At 44.3% G+C, this 20,265-nt stretch overlaps 1 protein-coding gene across 2 annotated transcripts in view; it reads left to right on the forward strand.

Moving 5' to 3' along the window:
• The window catches only part of WWP2 (WW domain containing E3 ubiquitin protein ligase 2), a 143,322-nt gene that overhangs the window by 59,953 nt on the left and 63,104 nt on the right, over positions 1-20,265 (forward strand). For both annotated transcript variants that reach the window (XM_045076244.1, XM_045076245.1), the window contains 2 exons: positions 2,000-2,137; positions 3,948-4,044. In XM_045076244.1, coding sequence (XP_044932179.1) covers positions 2,000-2,137; positions 3,948-4,044 — 235 coding nt within the window. The remainder of the gene's footprint in view (positions 1-1,999; positions 2,138-3,947; positions 4,045-20,265) is intronic.

A 20,265-nucleotide genomic window follows, 5' to 3' on the forward strand; every position in this document is an offset into this window, starting at 1 on the left:
TTCACAGTGAACAAGTTAGACCAAGAGAAATTGGGACTCTTCAGCCTGAAGACAAGAAAGTCAACAGGGAGATAATAAAAATGACAGGCTATTAGGAGCCTGTGGGGCCCTAATAAATGTGCTCTTGCTATTCCTGTTTTCCAGGTGGGGAGACTGAGGCTCATGTTAAATAATTTGCATAATGCTATAGCTACTAAGTAGTGGAACTGAGATTTGAACCCAGTCTGCCTGGCTGGTGCCCGTCCTGAACCTCTGTGCTGTACTACCTGCTAGGGACTTAGGCCCTGGATCCTGCATAATACAGTAGGGAGACACCCCTTGACTTCTCTTTTAAGTAATAATATTAAGTATTTATTACCTGCGGGTTTCGGTGGGTCAGGATTTATGAGTGGCTTAGTTGGGAGATCTGGCCTAGGAGATCTCATGAGGTTCTAGTCTCTACGGTGGTTGGACCACAGTTGTCTGAAGGCTCAACTGGGGCTGGAGGCCCTCCTTTCTGGGTGGCTCATTTGCAAGGCTGGCAAAGGGGTGCTGGTGGTCGAAAGGCTTCAGTTCTTTCCCAAGAGCTAGACTTGTGAAGGAACTCGTTTTCAGATTACAGGTATTACTTTATAGAAATATTTGGAGCTCACCAAGCCCCTGAGTGAAACTGACTGAAAGTAGCAACAGGCTCAAAAGGACTTGGAGAGATCCATTACAGGCAAGAGAGAGTGAGGGAAGGTAGAGATACTTAGGAGAACTTGAGCAGGCAAAGGTAACTGGTTTCCACATTCTTATAGTAGATCCTTGAATTGATCCAGACTTTTCCTTGGTTCTTAAAGGATTGTGTCTGTATCTTAGATTTGGGGCTGGCTTTTTTAGTTGGGGGAATTTGTTTCTAGACAGTACTTAAAAGAGAGACTTTTTTATGCATATGCTGCTTCATGATAGAAAACCAGTGAGATAGCTTATAATAATAGAGTAGCAATTAAGAGATAGAGTAGAGCAGGTGGTTTCGTTGGGTGGTGGGTGGGGAAGGAGGTTGGAATATGTGGTGCTCTCCTAGCCTGGCTCTGTAAGGTGTGGGAAGGCATGGAACAACCGCATGCCCTTTGGAAATCCTCGTAAATGCTGTTCTCTCGGTCATTACCGAGTGACCCTGAACTGGAGGTTTTAGCTCCTGAGCATAACTGGGTGGAAGCTGTTCCCTGTGGCCAAGCTTGGTGGTGAGGTTTGGGGGGTGGGGTACAGCAGTTTCCAGACCATGGAGGGCTTGGGGCTTCTGCCTCGTGTCAGTTTGTTCTGTTTTTCTGCTGTGGTTTCCTGACTCTTCTTGCTCGCCCACAGGACTTGACTGCCTGGTGTTCTAGGGGCCAGGCGACAGTGAGGTGCCTTCTTACTCCTTACAGAGCTACTTGTCGACTGCTTTCTCCTCAGGGACTAACCCACGGCTGTGTGACTGTTGTGGGGCTGACTTACCTTTGTTGAACTTCTGTTGCTTAAACATTTTTCCTTATTTCTAAGTGAAACATCTTCAGAAGTGAAAATTAAAAACAATATTTTTAACATACAGATAATCTTTAATTCCTCATCTAGAGAGGACTCCTGATGACATTTCCTCAGGTCTCCTGACCTGTTTCTCTTCTTTTTTTGCCACCGTTCTTTATGTGGGTAGGGGGATGCTGCTTCTCACTGCTTCCCCTATATGCCATCAATATCTCTGGACTTTAATCACAGCCCTGCAAGTATAACCAAACAGATCAGTCACATTGAAATTATAAAGATACAACGTGTTTAGAAAAATAAGAGTCCAGCCTTTCCCCGCAGTCTAATACAACAGTGATGACAATGAGACCTCTTCCTTCCCATTCCTCTTTCCATGCCACAAGACAGATTCGAAGTGACAGAAAAAAATTGCCTGGGGTGCCAGACTAGGTTAAATGAGGGCAGAGAACTTACAGAATCTTAACTTGGGGTGCATTTAGTTTAGTCCATCCCTGTTGCTTTTCGTGTTCAACAGTGGAGAACACGCAGCTGACCCTGAACCTGCAGACAGAGAACAAAGGCGGTGTTGTCTCGGGTGGTGAGCTGACAATTTTCCTGGACGGGCCAACTGTTGATCTGGGAAGTGTGCCTAATGGCAGCGCCGTGACAGACGGTGAGTGCCGCCCTGCTCCCTGGGGCTGTGCCGGGATGGGGCAGGGCTGGGGTGGGGCATGCGGGGGGCTTGGTTCTCGCCAGGTACCTGCCTTTGGGTCCCACTTAGCCCTTGCCTGTAGCTAGTCCTGAATCCTCCTAACAATCTTAGCATGATCAAAACTGTGACATGGTTTTTTAAGGGCAGCTTTCTGATAAAGGACCAAAATAAATGTCAAGTGTGTTGTTGTTTTGCTTTGAGGGCAGAGAAAATATCTTTTCATCCCACATGGGCTCTGGAACATAAAGTGTCTTTATTAAATGTTACTTGGGCCCATTTTTTCCTCCCAGTACAGTTACACTTCCTGGGGGATCTTGAAGGTGACTTTTATATGACGGTATTGGTTAGGAAAGGGGACTGTATGTCTTAGAGATTCACACTAGCAAAATACAGGCAGAAGCAGGGAAATTGGAGTATCTCCCACTCTGTCCTGAGTGAGGGCAGTTTGTTTCTTTTGATCTAGTCTGAAATTAGTCACCTTTGGATCTAGCAGGAAATTATTTCATGAAGTCTGAGGTCTGAGATGGGTTGGGTTTCTCCACAATTTTTCTTGTTAAATGTGAGGTAACTATAGCACTTTCCAAGCCCTAAACAGCCTTTCTGGAGCTTCAAGGGAGTGAAATTTGAATTCTAATTTAAGGGAATTTGGGTAGAATCTCAGTAATTGGATGGGCCTTGACTGGAGAATCCTCCCTGGATGGAGTGATGCTTCGGGTACTGTAGGTGCATGGAGGAGGAAACATGCATCATTAACTCATTCTGCACGTATTTCTATAATTGAGCACCTGGTATGTACTAAATCTTGGACCAGGTGCTAGCCAGATGGCAGGGGCAAATTCATATGGTCTCTGCTCCTAGGAGCTCATGATTTACTTGGTGGGTGCAGGGATGTTAGACATGAAACAGGTAAACGAAGAAATAATTATGTAATTGTAATCATGACAAAAGCGATGAAGTAAAAGTACCAGGTGATATGAGATTCTCATACTTTAGGGGGATCTCACTTAAATTGGGGGCCAGGAAAGATTTCTTTGAGGAAGCTCAGACCCACTGGAGTTGAAGAGTTTAGATAGGCCAAGATGGAGGTTTGGGAATGGGGTGGCTGAATAAGAGGTAGAGGGATCCCCTGTGCAAAGGCCCTGAGGTGGGAATAAGCTTAGCCTGCAGTGGAAGCAGAAGTGGTCTGGGTGGCTGGACCAGGGAGAGCAAGAAGGAGGGTGGTGGCAGGTAAGCCCATAAGAGCAGGTCAGTTCAGATCACCACAGTCTCGAAGACCTTGGTGAGGATTTTGGACTTCATCTTAAGAAGCCGAAAGCTGTTGAGGAGTCTTGAGCAAGAGTGTCATGATTTGATTTGAATTGAATTGGCTTTGGATTTTTAAAAAGCTTTCTGGTTGCGATACAGACAAATGCTCCCACTGCTTGCCCCTACTTTGCCTGGTCAGCATCTGCTCTCTGTCTCCTATGATGCGGCTGAAGTTTATTAAATGCACAGGCAAGTTGCTTATAAGTGCCTCAGATGTTCTTGAAGGTCTTGGAGAAGAAGAGCTGTTTCCCAGGTTTGAGCGCCTCTGCTCTGGGGCCCTGCTCGAATCCCATCTGGCTGTCCCTATTCGTGTTCCTGCTGGAGGCCGCAGTTGGCTAGACTGCCAGGGTCCCATGTGGTGGGGCACTTGGATGCACGAACTGGACTTTGCTCCTGAGCCACATCTCAAACAAAGGTTGAGCTTCTCAATGTTTCTGTCTTTTCTTGTGATGGGTCTCCTGTTTAGGATCCCAGCCACCCTCGAGAGAATCCAGTGGGACCGCTGTTGCTCCAGAGAACCGTCACCAGCCCCCCAGCACAAACTGCTTTGGTGGGAGATCGCGGTAAGAGCCCCCCCTTGTGGATGAGTAGGAGCTAGGAAGGTGCTCAAAGCTATTGAAAACCTGTTGGGAGGTGGCGGGGAACAATTAATGTTAGAAACTCTTGGAAATTTCCAACTGACTTACTGTGTTAAGGAGGTCCAGAGGGGAATACAGAATTCAGGATTCTTGGGAGGGTCAGGGGTTCCTTGTCAGCGATCAGGACTGGTTAAGCTGGTTATTTGGGTAAGAGAGACTGTTGAACAGAGCTTAACTGGTGTTTTATGTTACGGGGGCAGTGACCACAGTTATCCTTTTGGTATACACACGAAATGCTTAGAGCAATGGTTTTTTATATGTGAGATTTTCTGTTGTGCATTTCTATTTTGGGGGGTGATCCATGATTCCCTCCTGCTCTTGGAGTCTGAGTTATGTTATGTTATGTTATGTTATACTTATTATAGCTATGAGGAATGACTTAATTTTATTTATTGACATACCCATCTTATGTGTGGGGTAACAGTGCAGATTTACTTCCATGCCACCTGAATTCCCAGGTATGTTAGAGAGGTGGGGAAGATGGACTTGGGGACTCTTAAAAATTTATTTATTTATTTATTTATTTATCTATCACGGTGTACAAAATCTCCAGATGTTTAAAGGAAATGTTAGGGAAAAGCATCTTATGACTGTAATTTGTAAATCGTTACTATCTGCAGAGAGTAGATGAAAAAACTAGTAAAATTAGTCTTCCTGAACAAATCCCAGGGAAGGAGTGGGAGTAATGCTTTGAGAAACACAGTATGACTTCAGCCAGTACCCACAGCATCCCTGCTGAGCAGAGAGCCTGATGCGGGGCTCGATCCCAGGACCCTGAGATCATGACCTGAGCTGAAGGCAGAGGCTTACCCCACTGAGCCACTCAGGTGCCCCTCTTTTTTTTTTTTTTTAAGATTTTATTTATTTATTTGACAGACAGAGATTACAAGTAGGCAGAGAGGCAGGCAGAGAGAGGGGAAGGGAAGCAGGCTCCCTGCTGAGCAGAGAGCCCGATTCAGGGCTGGATCCCAGGACCCTGGGATCATGACCTGAGGCAAAGGCAGAGGCTTTAACCCACCGAGCCACCCAGGTGCCCCTACCCACAGCATCTTGAAAGATCCCTGTAATGATAGCCACCAGCTGCCTCTGGACTCATTGATTTTAAGGGTTGGCCAGGGAGGTGTTGGGAGCAAGAGAGGGTTGCATGTTTTCATCTTTTGTGTGTAGCGTCAGTAGAAGCCAGGGTACCATTTCCCTGTTCTCTTTTCCCCAAGCCTGTGCAAAGGTGTTGCCTCACATCCCGAAGACCATTCACTCTTTTCCTTGACTTGCTAGGTGAGTTATAAGTTGGGATAAATAGTCAAGTCTCACAGGGTAAGGACCAATGATATAATTGGCAAATGTTGTGTCAACAGAGGCATGAGGGACACCTCGAGCTAGAGAAAACAGAATCTCTTTGGTGGTGAATAGCTGGCGGAGAAGAACACCTCAGCATTTCAGTCTCTGAGAATGATGCCTTCTTAGCTTTGGCCCTAGCAGCTGCCATCTTGGTCTTTGAGCTGACTTGGAAAGTTTTGTGTCATATGCAACTGATGTCACTTATTTGGGGGCTGGAAGGCAGGCTCCAACCCTTAACAACTTTGGAATTAAGTTCTTGACCCATTTATTGCTCTCTGAAGTTCTCTATTGAGTAGATCTTGAAACTCACATGTCCTAGGAGCCCTTCTTTGTTGTTTTGTGTTGAGGGTTGTTGTCTTATAAAGCAGCAACCAGACTTCAGCAGAGAATTGGATGCACCTTTTCTCATAAGCCACAGTAGATGTTCGATGCTAATTAACTATGGGTGGGCAGCATGCCCTCCAAGTAGTTTGAGTGCTATGGGAGCTTGCCCTTGTCTGCTTTGCTCCTGTAGCATCTTCCACGCATGGCTGCTGAGCTTTCACAGGCCTCTGCCATCCAAGTATTTATTCACATGGAGCCTGCTGCCATTCAGTAGCAGACACTTTTGAAAGGTTCTCCTGCAGGCAGTGTCTTCTCTGTCCCTACGAACTGTTGTCCCTGTCGCCGCTGCACTGAAGACGAGTGTGCGCAGGCAGGTGGTAGTAGGGTAGTTGGCTGGATCAAGGTATGGGGCTTTACTAGCAGAAAAAGTAGATTGAGTCTTGGCCTGTCGTTTACTTGCTGTGTGATATTGGACAAGCCATTAAACCTCTTGACACCTCAGTTTTTTCAGATGCAAAATGGGGATATTGCCTGCCTCACGGGGTTGTTGTTGGAATTAACTGAGATGAGCTGTGTCAGGCTGAGTGAGGGCCTTGCACACTGGGAGTGCTCAGGGACAGTGGCAGGGGCTGCCTTTGCTCTGGAGACGCTCCTTCGTACCCATTTCCTCGCCTACAAATCTGAGAAGTGTGGCCTGGCTGATGTTTTTGCATCAAGGTCTGTAATTAGCAGGGTGACGAATCAAACCTGCAGGATTCAAGGACAGTCCTCTGCTGTCCTTGGTTTCCTCGGGTAGAGAGGATGGGCTTCTGCTTGCTGCCTCCTAGACTAAATATTTAGCCTTTGCTGTCTGGTGGGTAGGTTTTTTTTTTGGTCGTGGGTGCTATTCACTCTGATCAAAGATGCTTTGACGTGTCCATGAAGGTGAAAATGGTAAAGTCAAACATCTTTTCCTCTCCTTCCACCTCCTTTATTAAGCTGTCGAACTAGAAGCATGTGAGGGTTTTATTTAAGGGTTCATCTACCCAAGGTCATCCAGTCAAGGGACCATTTGCTTGTAGAATAAGACTCCACCACCACCACCACCCGCCCCAGCTGTGTCTTTCAGTGGGATCTTGCTCACTCTTTAAGAAGAATTGGGTGAGGGGCGTCTGAGTGGCTCAGTCCATTAACAGCTGCCTTCGTCTTGGGTCATGATCCCTGGGGTCCTGGGAATGAGCCCCGCATCGGGCTCCCTGCTCAGCATGGGTCCCTGCTGAGCAGGGAGCCTGGTTCTCCCTCTCCCTCTGCCACCTGCCCTGCTCGTGTTCTTTCACTCTCTCAAATAAATAAATAAATAAGTAAGTAAATAGATAAATACAGTCTTTAAAAAAAAAAAGAAGAATTGGGTGAAACATCCCTAGTTATTTTATCATGTGGCATAAACTGATTTATAGACACACCGCATTAGTATGCTGTCAGTGGGTCTGGTTGAGTAAGGTAAATATAAATTGTTGTGTAGTCTTACAGGGAAGTACCATCCCATACTAAAATGGGTGAAAGGCAGTGGCATCAATGTGGTGGAATCTCAGAAACATAATGTTGAACAAGAGAGGCAGGGCATGGGGGAAAATCCCACAGTATGATGTAATTTATATAAAGTTTAAAAATGTCCAAATAAACCATATATATTTTTTATGGATGCCTTTATAACCAGTAAAGCCCTAAAAAATGGAAGGGAATAAATGACCTTGAATTTAGTAGGTTGGTTTTCACTGTGGGGCCGGAGGTGCTTAAAACAAGGAAAAAGCACACGGAAATTTCCCCGCCTTGTGGATACAGGTCCCCATGTGTTCATCCTACTCATCTTTGAACAGAACATATATTTAATGTATTCTTTGGTTTGCATGATTTATTTCACAATAAAAAGGGAAGAAGTGTCCTCTGTCAATCTGAGAAAACCGAACAGCAATGGTATTAGGTTGGGGACACTGTCATTGGCTGTTGAGGCAGACAGATGTCAGAACTTAGGATTTCTTCAGGCTCCATAACGACCACTTCTCTTCCTTCTGCCTGGTTGATCTATGTAGCAGTAGCCACTGATTTTAAGTCGGTGCTTTACATCGGCTTCATAGGTCGTGCTCCTGTCACTTCAGCCTGAGGCTTGAGAATTTAATTTGGGAGTTGGGGGGAACGGGTTCCAGATGGAAGCCGGCCACTGCCAGATAATGTGTCCAAACAGTGCTAGTGTTGGTGGCCTGAGAGGCCCGGCCTGACACTATTTGGTGTTTGATTGGAGTGGGCATGATTACGTGGCGCCCCCGGATTCTGTCCGTATCATTCTGCCCGGCGTCCTCAGCCAGTGTTCCTTCTTCCAGGGCAGTGGTGGAGCGGGCCTGGTGTGGGACGGAGCCCCCTGGGAGAGCGCATGCTCATTGGCACAGGGAGTACCTACCACACCCTTTAATAATCCCCAAGCATTTATTTTATTTTGCTGGAATGAGAGCTGACTTTGGGAACGGTGCCTAAGTCAATTCAGGTTTTGCAGATCTGATATGTGCCTGGTACCGTGCACACACTGCACACGGCTTGCCAGGAGCATGGCCTCCCCTTTCCATGGCCGGTTCACAGTCTTCATGATACATGAGATCTGTGTGCAACAGGCAGATAAAACTATGAGCGTTCTGGGCACTTCAGAGGGAGAAGAAATCTGTGGGTGTGGAGGGAAAGATGGAGGAGAGAGTGGAAGTGGGAGTTTGCAGAGAGACTGTGGTCTCTTGTGTGAGGGTTCAGTCCGATATCTCAGGGACTGACTAGTGGAGGGAGTGAACAGTCAACGAGAGAAGCCACCAGTGGGGCGTCCGTGGAGGGAAAGGACCCGGCAGAGGGGATCCGCGCCGGTACTGACAGCTGTCTCCAGAGGTACCGTTCGGTTAGAAATGAGTGTGTAATTCGAGACTGGAGAGTAGAAAGTCGGGATGTGTGAGTCCTCCGTACTTTGCTGATGCTCCGTCACCTGTGAGTTTTTCCTCCGCCCCTCCCCAGCCGTTTCTGTGAAATCAGGGCAAGGAGGGAAACCCAGCTCACAGCTGAAACCCTCGGGGCTGTCTGTGAGCCGTGCTGCTCCTCCAAGCACAGTTGGAGATGCCTTCTGACTTGACCAATTAGCTCCTCAGTCAAGAATCCCTGTGGATTTTCCACAGTTCTATAGGGAACTGGGGAGACAAAAAGGGGAGGTGTTGAATTTCATGAATGGGCCTGAAAACTGAAAGAGATCTAGTTGAAGAAGCTGTCAGGAGCTTAAGCAATTAATTTTCCTTTGTCGTGTGTGTCCACATTTGTTTTGTGGAAGCGTAGATGCAGATGTGCAGGGAGGCCCGTGCCTCTGTGTGTTTGGTGTGAGGGGATGGAGACCTGGAATTACTCCACGTCCATGGCCAGCTGTGAGCACTGGCCAGTGTTGGGCAGACCTCATGTTTTAACATGCTCCCCTGTGATTCTTCTACATGTAGAAGTTTCAGAACCTCTTCGGATAGAGTTTTCACCCACCCTTCTTTCCTCTTTTCAGTTTTGTCCTGCTTTGTTGAAAGCATATGAAATTTATTGACTCCCTTGCCTTGGCATTAATGACCTCTGAAGATTTAAAAGAGTTATCGTCTCAGGGACTTACAAAGCCCCAAGGTCTCTGGTGAGCTCTAAATAGCTCATCAGCTGTGTCTGCAGACAGCCGAGCCCAGAAAGGAAAGAAAAATAAACTCAACAGGGCGTGAGTCTGCTGGGAACACTGCTGGGAGTCCTGGGCGGACCAAGGGGGTTTGGGAAGCAAAGCTAATGGGGACAGAGGCAAGGACAGGACGGGAGTTGAGCCTTTGGGCACTGGGCCATTTTCTCAGTCATCGTTGGCCACTGCTACCTCTCCTGCACTTGAGATGACCAAACTGTAGTTACTTAGAGATGTCACCCAGTCAACATGAAACACAGTTGAACACCTTTACAATTTTTCATGCAAGCCTCCCCCAACAGCTTCTACTTCACATCTGGGTAGAGCCTCAGGATTGCTCAGGAAGAGAAAGGAGTAACAGGAGAAATAAGTGGAATTCATTTACTCCTTTAGAAATGACTAAGATTCAGTCCCTGCTTGCAAGGGACTCTTTCCTGAGTAGTTGGTTTATTTGGAATAGGATTGAGACCGTGGACAGGAACCTCACTGCATTGTCAAAGCAAGGCATTGAAAGGTAATCATGGAGATTAATTACACATTCATTTATACGTTATTAATTTTGCACTAATTAAAATCCTGCACTATACATTATTATACACTTATCTCTTCAGATCTATGTATTTTGTAGGTATTTTTTGGGCATTTCTTCTCCGTGAGCCTAGAGAGGTGTGGTGTGTGCCAGAAAGCTGGTTGGGAACTTTTCAGGAACTAGGACAAGGTAAGGCAGATGTCTGCACTTGAAGGCAATATTGGTTCCACAGACAAGAATGCTGGGCTCTGAGCTAGGTTGTGGTGATAAACAGATGGAAAGCCATGCTCCCCGTCATCAAGGACATCTAGTGGGAGATACGAAGGTGACCATCAGTGTAGCACAATGGACTGTGTAGTGGTGGTGAGTTCACATGCGAGAGGAAGGTAATGGGAAGTGTTCCTGAATCTACCTGGGGGGTTTTGGGGAATGCCTCCCATGTTTGAGCTGTACTTTGGAAGGAGTTTGCAGACCAGTGTGGTATCAACGTAAGGCAAGTCACTCCAGGAAGAGGGTACAGCATGGTCAAAGGCAAGGCAGAATAAAGAGAACTTAGCATATTTGAGGAACTATTAATCATTTGCTAATGTCAGTATAAAAGATATTTGTGGAGATAGCTATAGCAAACTGGTTCACAGACCAGCTCTAGGATGCCACCTGTTTACTTGCTTCGGTTTGGGGGGTTTTTTAAAGAGCAATGTTAGGTTTACTGCAAAATTGAATGGAGATTTCCCATAAACCTCCTGCCCCCACATACACAGTCTTGCCTTCTGTCAACATCACACACTGGCATAGCCCATTTGTTAAACAGTTGATGAACCTACACGGACACACCATTATCCCCAAAGTCCGTAGTTGGCATTACAATTCACTCTCAGTGTTGTACGTTCTGTGAGTTTTGATGAACTTACAATGACACTTACCTACCATTCTAGTGTCGTATAGATTAGTTTTGCTGCCCTGAGCATCCTCTGGGCTCGACCTTTTCATCCTTCTCTCACCCTCAACTCCTGCAACCACTGATTCTTTTATGGTTCCCAAAAGCTGCCTTTTCTAGAACATCATACAATTGGAATCAAAGTATGTGGCTCAGATTGGCTTCTTTTCCTCAGTAATATGTATTTAGGCTCCCTTCCTGTCTCTTTATGGACTGAGAGCTCATTTCTTTTTAGTGCTGAATAATACTCCATTGGCTGTACCACAGTTGATTCATCCATTCACCTACTGAAGAACAGGCTTGATTCTTTCCAGGTTTTGACAACCATGAATAAAGCTGGTATAAACATCTGTGTGCAGGGTTTTTTTGTGTGTGTACATGTTTTAACTCCTTCAGGTACCAAGGAGAGTGACTGTTGTAAGAAACTGCCAGGCTGTCTTCCAAAGTGGTTGCACCGTATTGCCTTCCCACCAGCAATGAAACAGAGTTCCTATTGTTCCGTACCCTCACTAATATTTGGTGTTATCAGTGTTCTAGATTCTGGCCATTCTTAAAGCTTTGTAGTAGTATCTCATTGCTGTTTTAATTTGCATTTTCCTGATGACATATGATGTACGGCATTTTTTTTCTTTCAAGTTTTTATTTAAATGTAGTTAGTTAACATATATGATAAAATTGGTTTCAGATGCAGAATTTAGTGATTCATCACTTACGTACAACACCCAGAGCTGATTGCAACAAGTGCCCTCCTTAATACCTATCACTCATTTAACCCCCCCACCATCAACCCTCAATTTGTTCTCTATCATTCTGGTTTACTTCTCTCTCTTTTTTCCCTCTCCTAGTGTATTCATTTGTTTTGTTTCTTCAATTCCACATATGAGTCAAATCCTATGGTATTTGTCTTTAACTTACTTGACTTCACATAACACCTTCTGGCTCCATCCACGTCATTGCAAATGGCAAGGTTTCATTCTTTTTGGTGGCTGATATTCCATTTTATTTTTTATTTTTTTATTTTTTTTTTAAAGATTTTATTTATTTATTTGACAGAGCGAGATCACAAGTAGGCAGAGAGGCAGGCAGAGAGAGAGAGAGGAGGAAGCAGGCTCCCCACCAAGGAGAGAGCCCGATGCGGGTGGGATCATGACCTAAGCCGAAGGCAGAGGCTTTAACCCTCTAAGCCACCCAGGTGCCCCTGATATTCCATTTTATACACACATACACACATACCCCAACTTTTTTATCCATTAATCATTCAGTGGACATTTGGGCTCTTTCTGTAGTTTGGCTATTGTTGACAATGCTGCTATAAACATCGGGAACATTGAGGTGCATATGCCCCTTCGAATCTGTATTTTGTATCCTTTGGGTAAATACCTAGTAGTGCAGTTGCTGGGTCGTAGGGTAGCTCTATTTTTAACTTTTTGAGGAACCTCCATACTCTTTTCCAGAGTGGCTACACCAGTTTGCAATCCCACCAACAGTGCAAGAGTGTTCTCCCTTTCATAGATTTTTTTTTGTCACCTGTGTATCATCTTTGGTGGGGTGTCTTCAGGTCTTGGTCTGTTTTTTACTTGGGTGGTTTCTTTTCTGATTGTTGACTTGTAAGAGTTCTTCATATATTTTGAGTGATAGTCCTTTATCAGATATGTCTTTTGCAAATATTTTCCCCTGGTCTGTGGCTTGTCTTAATTCTCTGAGCACCTGTTTTTGTAAATAATATTTTATTTGAATACAGCTATGCTTATTCATTTACATACTGTCTATGGCCCCTTTTATGCTCCAAAGGGGCAGAGTTATGTAGCTGTGGCAGAGATCAGGTGGTCTGCAAAGCCCAAAATATTTGCTCTCCGGCCCTTTGTAGACAGTTTGCTGATCCCTGCTATAGGAGAGGGTAAGAAGGCAAGACCATTTTGTAAAGGGCCTTTATGCTTTACTGAGGACTTGAGATTTTATTCTTTGGAACTAAGGAACCACTGAATTTTGAGCAAGGGTGTGGTGTGCTATTTTTGTGATAAATTATCCAGAAATGTACCAAATGCATAAATTTGAAGCTGTATCACTTAGGGTTCATTGCAGGAAGCAGAAACCATGCTAGGTATTTTGAGCAGAAGGGATTTAGTATGGGGAATTAGGTGTTTACAGAAGTCTTTGTATGGGCTGGAGGAACAGTAGTTTCAAGGTCACAGCCTTGCATCTGCAATCCAGATGTCAGGAAACTGCTACTACCCCTCCAGCTGCCTTCCCTGCACACAGGCAAGATTGCAATAGAAGGCGGCTGGAGTGTTTGCCACGGTGGAGGTTGAGATTAGAACCAGGGACCGAGAGGAGGACTGTTGTAGGAACTGGTGAGATAGAAGTTGATGACTGGCCTTGGGCAGTGGCAGAATGGAGAGAAGTCAAGAGAAATACCTACAAGGCGTCATCATTGAGCAGGACTGGTTGATTGACTAAGAGACAGAGTGAAGAGCAGGAATAGAGAGGTCTCAGCGCTTTGTGATGTTATTCATGGAAATAAGAAATGGGGGGTGGGGGAAGGAGCTTATGAATTTGTCTCTTTAAAGTGGCATCTTCCAGAATAGTTGGAAATGGTGTTAGTGGCCATGTGGCCTTGAGGTAGTCATAATCCGAAAGTGTATCCACAGAGGGAGGAATGAAAACCAAACTTTAAGAGATACAGAGCAAAACAAAATGTAATTCTGACATTGAACAACGGGGCCATTATAAGGGTCACCACAGTGAGGGCACAGCGGTGATGTCTCTTTAATTAGGTCTGTATCTGGATTTTGGGATTTCTCAGTTCTAGAAAATTGTGGTTGAAAGGGAGAGGATTTACAGAGAAGCAAATAAGAAGTTGTGTGGGTCTTGGAGAAATGGCTTTTTAGTCATGGTTGCTTAGGCAGCTTGAGTCTGTGGTGATTAAAGAGTAGAACAGAACTGATGGCAGATGCTTTGGACAGATGGGGATGGCCGGGAAGGGGGTTGCTTATGCCAGTTTGTGGCGTAGTATGGCGTGATGAGGTTAGACTTTTCCTTTAGGATTCTGTTGGCGCTGGATGACTCTTTTTGAGAGTGCCAAGGTTTGTGGAGGTGGAACTTTGGCGTTTAGTTTAGTGACTGTCTCTATGATGATGTACTCAGTAGCCTTGATAGAATGACTCCTTTCAAACACTGAAACAGTTCTATATTTAAGTTTTGAATTTAGATGTAAAGTTCCAGAACTGAATTACAGAGTTTATAGAGCATGATGCTTCACCTGTCAGTGTTCTGAAGTTATTATGTACCCTTAGCTTATTAAAAATATAGTGAAGCTATTGGCCTCAGTATTCTTTGTGCCTCCCTTCCTGATTTCCCTTTAGGTATTAGTTCATTTCATTCTGGCATCTGGTTCAAGCATCCTGCCAAAATTATACCCACAAAGGCCCACCTGACCTATTTGCAGGTTTAACCTTGTGGACTAGTTCTTTCTGGAAATGTACATCCTGTGCCTTGCAGAATCCCAGGGTGTTCCTCTTTTTTCTGATTTCATTGATATTTATTTATTTATTTATTTATAATTTGATTAAAACTTTTTTTATTTTTAAAAATTATTTTAAATGATTTTATTTATTTATTTGACAGACAGAGATCACAAATAGGCAGCGAGGCAGGCAGAGAGAGAGAAGGAAGCAGGCTCCCTGCCGAGCAGAGTCCGATTTGGGGCTCAATCCCAGCAGCTGGGATCATGACCTGAGCCAAAGGCAGAGGCTTTAACCCACTGAGCCACCCAGGCGCCCCTGATTTAAAATTTTTTTTTTTAAAGATTTTATTTTTATTTATTTGACAGAGACAGAGAGATCACAGGTAGGCAGAGAGGCAGGCAAAGAGAGAGAGGAGGAAGCAGGCTCCCTGCTGAGCAGAGAGCCTGATGCGGGGCTCTATACCAGGACGCTGGGATCATGACCCGAGCCAAAGACAGAGGCTTAACTCACTGAGCCACCCAGGTGCCCCTGATTTTTTTAATTTTTAAAAAATATTTTATTTATTTATTTGACAGAGAGAGAGAGATCACAAGTTGGCAGAGAGCCAGGTAGAGAGAGAGGGGGAAGCAGGCTCCCTGCTGAGTAGAGAGCCCGATGCGGGGCTTGATCCCAGGACTCTGAGATCATGACTTGAGCGGAAGGCAGAGGCTTAACCCACTGAGCCTCTCAGGTGCCCCTGATCTTTATTATTTAAAAAATAAATCTGACCAATGCAATATATTTTTATATCTATATATCTATATCTATATCTGTATTATTTAACAACAAGATTCAGGAATAAACAGGCAGTCAGAGAGGCATTATTTTTTTTTTTTTAAAGAGTTTATTTATTTATTTGACAGAGAGAGATCACAAGTAGGCAGAGAGGCAGGCAGAGAGAGAGAGGAGGAAGCAGGCTCCCCGCTGAGCAGAGAGCCTGATGTGGGACTCGATCCCAGGACCCTGGGATCATGACCTGAGCCGAAGGCAGAGGCTTAACCCACTGAGCCACTCAGGCGCCCTCAGAGAGGCATTATTAAGAAGATGACCTTTCCACAAAGATTAGACAATGAGGGCTGACCATGAGCATATCTGGGAGGATGAATATTTGGGCAGAGGAATGGCTTCTGCCAAGGCCTTTGGAGGTGGAGCGAGGGTAGGGAGGCCAATCTGGTGGTCGGTGTGGAGGGCGTAGTGGGAAGGTAGGAGATGAGGGCGGCAGTAGGTGGGGCCAGCTTGTCTCTGAGAACTTCCGCTTTATGCATTTCTCGAGATTATTTTATTGGGTCCACACTCTGAATTTGAAATATGAGTTATGTGCAAATTGAATTTTTTTATCTTTATCTCAGTATCCTCCTTTTTTAGTACTTTTTCTCTGGAAATTTATTTGGTCTGAAGGATGAAAAGAAACAACCTATAACAACATAGATGACACTCAAAAATATTATGCTAAGTGCAGGAGCCTAGACACAAAAGGCTATATTGTGTATGAATCCATTTATATATAACATTCTGGAAGAGGCAAAATTATAGGGATAGATATCCAATCAGCAGTTCCTAGGAATTGACGGGGGTGGGTGGTGGGATTAACTGCAAAAGGGCACCAGAAATGTTTGGGGGGGATAGAAATGCTCTGTGTCTTCATTGTGGTGGTGGTAGCACAATTGTATACATTTGTTACAGCTCCTTAGACTGTACCCCTAAAAAGCATGAATTTAACTCTATGTAAATTATACCTGATTTGTAAAAATTTTTAAAAATCTATTTGGTTTGACATTAGCATAGCTGTCCCAGCTTCTTTTTGTTTTGTTTTGCTTGGCATATTTCCCCCCCACCCATTTAGTTTCAACCTTTTTGGTGTTTGTATTTTAGGTGGTATTGCTTGTGACGCCATTGAACTGTATTTTTAAAATACCGGTATGATAGTGTCTATCTTGAAACTTCACAGGCCATTTATGTTTCTTTGTTTCTGGATATCCTTGGAGTTGTTTCACCATCCTCTTGCCTTTTCTGTGCTGTCTTTTTTGTTTCCTATCTCTGGGCTGACTTTGCACTTTAAGCCTGTGTTTGCTGTGCCTTTTCTTGGTCTTGATGAATTGAAGTCAGCTTTGGCTCGCTGATTATTTGATAATGGAGTGTGAAATTCTGCATCAGCGGTGTGAAGAGAACAGGAACTTACTCGCTTACTCCCTGTCTGAATATTTTGTTTGCCTTTACTATTTAGCATGCCTAACAGGTTCGGTCTACTTTGTGTAGACAAATAGCCTTTAAAGGTACAAGGTTTTAATGACAAAATGACAAGAATTTTTCAAAAATGAAAGTAGTGAAAACCCAGGGTAGAATGTAGTGCAAATAATTATTTCGCAAAGGAGAAGGAGAGCCCAAGACCAGGTTTGTTTGTTGTTGTGTTCTTTTATTTTTTAAAAATTTTACCTTTAAAAAAGGCTTAAGAAAGATTTTTTAAATCACATCATTCAGTTTTGCTTTCAGCTTAGAAAAGAATGAATTACAGACTACCGAGGAGTGACTTCTTCCATCCACTTCTTTTTGGAGGGGGAGAAGGTGCAGGGGGAGTGGCGCCAAACTCTCAGCCAAATATTGTGTTAAAGACATCTGTGCATTATTCATCTTTCTCTCCTTAGCAGAGCCTAGAATAGTGCCTTGCTGCACGTAGCAGCAGCTCAATAAATATTTGTTGAGTTGAAAGAGTCTTGTGTTCTCGTTCCGTATTTGCCAAAACTTCGGGGTGGGTCTTGCTACTAGTTTACATTCCTTGGCGCCACTTCTCCTGAGAAGTGATGATTTCAGGGGCCCAGGGTGTAGGGGAGACTTTTTATCAGGACTGCCTTGTGCTTTCCAGGGCATAGCCTAATCGCCAAGAGCATGGTGGGTTCCCTGTGCCTGCTCTCTCCTGTTTCATCTGTTTTTTTCTTCATGACTAGTATTTCCGTACTGAACCGTTTGCGTGGACTATTCTTTTCAAATCTTTGCAACTTTTTAGGTTGACATTGGAATCAGACACAAGTTGATACATAAATATGTCTTTTTGGGAAAAGAATGTGTAAAGTCCCTGTAGCTGAACTGTACCATAGGAGAATGTAACCCGTTAAGAACAGTAATGCCTCACTTATATATAGTTGAAATTCCCAAGTGAATGTTGAATCTTTGATGCTTGTCTCATAAAAGGACATCATATTACAGAAATGCTGTTTCTGTGAGATGAGCCCTGATCACATAGAGCTGTACCACACCTGCATAAGGCGTTCTGGAATCGGAGTGAAATAGGGTGATTTGTAAGAATTTGGCCAAGGCTGTTATCTAGCCTCATATTTGAAAGTTAGTATAGTCTTCTGTGGAAATTGACATTTATTTGTATTGAAAAGTTGTATCAGTTTTCTATTGCTGTGTAATAAATCACCACAAACTTAGGCCTTAAAGCGATAACATTTTTTAGCTCATAATTCTATAGCAGCACAGTGTGGCTGGCTGGGCTACTGCCTTCTAATCTGGAAAGCCTAAGGAGGACTTTGCTTTAAGCTCATTCCGGTGGTTGGTAGACTTCTGTTACTTTCGGGTGTAGGACTAAGGTCCTTATTTCCTTCCTGGCTGTTAACTGGGGCCTTGCTTAGGTCTGGAAAGCCACCTGCATTCCTTCTCATATAGGTACCTCCCCCCACTCCCTTGAGCTTTCAGTCAATCTCTGTGATTTTCTTTTCTGCTCTCCACTTCTGACATCTGCTAGAGAAAGCATACTGTTTTGATATTATATAATAAGATCAGGCCTGCTTGTATGAGCCCTTTCTTAAATTTACCGGTGCCACATACTATAACATAATGAAGGGTGCGATATTTTGTCACATTCACTGGTTTTAGGCATTAGGGTGGAGTATCTGGGAGGAGGGGTCATTCTAGAAATTCTGCCTACCATAGAAGGTGTCTCTCTAAATTCTCATGTTTAGTCACTCGCCTACTCTTTACTTGTTAGAATATGCTTAAAAATTATAGCTAGAACAAATAAAAACCCATGCCAAATAAAACTTGTTGGATTTAGAGATTGTCTCACAATTTTAGTATATGCTTTTGGGCATGAAATGAGTCTAGTGAAATGATTTTTATTTCTAGACATGATATTAGAGAATGTTTTTACATGATGCTTAGAGCTGGTCTTTCCGGAAGGCAGTAGTTCTTATACTTCTTAGTTACCTCGTAGGCCCTGGATTCCATCCCCTGGCTGGATTCCATTCTCTGGAGGGATGGTGGGAGATGAGGACGTGATGAGTGACTGGGCTACAAAGAACATAGGCAGCACTAGAGGTTACAGGCCCAAGAGTACTTTTGAACTTGGCAGCCTGCTTCTTTTATTCATTCAGCAAATATTTTTACATGCCTTCTTGTGGGACCAGGCTCATGCTGGGTGCTGGTTATGCAAAGGTACACAAAAGAGATACGGTGCCTGCCCTCATGGATGTTCTTGGAGATAGACATTGAACAAATAAACACACAAACAAATACATAATTACAAATAGAAGTATTTTAATACTTCTGTTTGCCATAAAAGGAAAATTAGAATGCTTTGTGAGAGAGTATCAAGGAACTTATTGTAGCCTCGGAGATGAGGCCCATTTAGACCAAGATTTGGTTTCGGTGCCCAGAGAAGTGTCTGCCAGGTGAGTAGATGTACAAAGATCCTCAGGAGCAGTTTAGAGGGATGTTCTGAGGAATGTCCAAGGACCATACTCTTTTTGGAGCTTACCTCACTTCCACTGGATTTCTGCCTTTGTGATTTGCTGGGTCAGAACGCTTAGGAATAACAGCAGAATGCACTGTTTGACCCCAGTATCTCAGGTCCCTATGTCGACCTTTTTGGTCTGAGGTTGTAGCACAAGGGACACTCAAAAGAGATGACTTGAGTAGGACAAGGTGGAGACGCCCTTCTGGCTTACCTGTACGAAACGAGGTGGGGCTCCGCCTCGTGGGGATCTCAGGGTCTGCTCATGCAGGTTCCTCCTGCATGAGAGCCGGTGGCCCACAACGCTTGCCGCTTGAGCTGCATATGTCCTCGCGGCATCTGAGGGCAAGGGACATTGATCAGTCATTGACTGCTGCAGCGAGCTGGGTAGAATGAGGAGTGAATACTTCCCCTGAACTTCAGCTCCCGTTCAGCTTGGGGAGGGTGTTGGGGTATTCTTTTCTGTTATTCTCGACCTACAACATGGAATTAGGTTAGAGGAATCGTATGTTCTTGTGTAAGATGAATCTTTTAGTCTCTTAAAGCTGCCACTGTTGAGATGATTGCTCTGTACTCCAGGTTGGGCACAAGTAAATCATTTGTCTTTCCAAAACGTTGAATGGACTTGGCAGCAGTTTTATTTTTACCTTTCCTGTCATTTCAGAGGCTGGCAGCCTAGAGGTAGGGTGTGGAATGGAGCTGTAAATTACCCTTGGTTTGATGAGAATGGTCCCAGTTTAACTCTTAATTGCGCCTTTCCTTTTCACCTCTCCTTTTCATCCCTTCCTTATTTTTATTTATTTGTTTGTTTGTTTATTTATCTCTTTATTTAGTTTCCCCTGAATCCACATTTGAATGGAGAGGAAGGATTGAGGAGCTTGGAGGTGGGGAGCAGGTTTGATTGACAATGCATCTCTGAATGGTGGAAACCATTTCTTTTCCCATCGCCAATTCCTTTTTTTTTTCATTGCTTCTATTTTAAGTGCCTGTTTTTTGTGCTGGTTCTGTCTTACTGGAAACTGGCCCAGCCTCACTCAGTTTTGTTTCCATGCTGCTATTAAAAGACAATGCCCAGTTAAGAGGCCA

Source organism: Mustela putorius, unplaced genomic scaffold (assembly GCF_011764305.1).
Source record: "Mustela putorius furo isolate JIRA1106 unplaced genomic scaffold, ASM1176430v1.1 tig00000174_pilon_pilon_pilon, whole genome shotgun sequence".
NCBI classification, from domain to species: domain Eukaryota; kingdom Metazoa; phylum Chordata; class Mammalia; order Carnivora; family Mustelidae; genus Mustela; species Mustela putorius.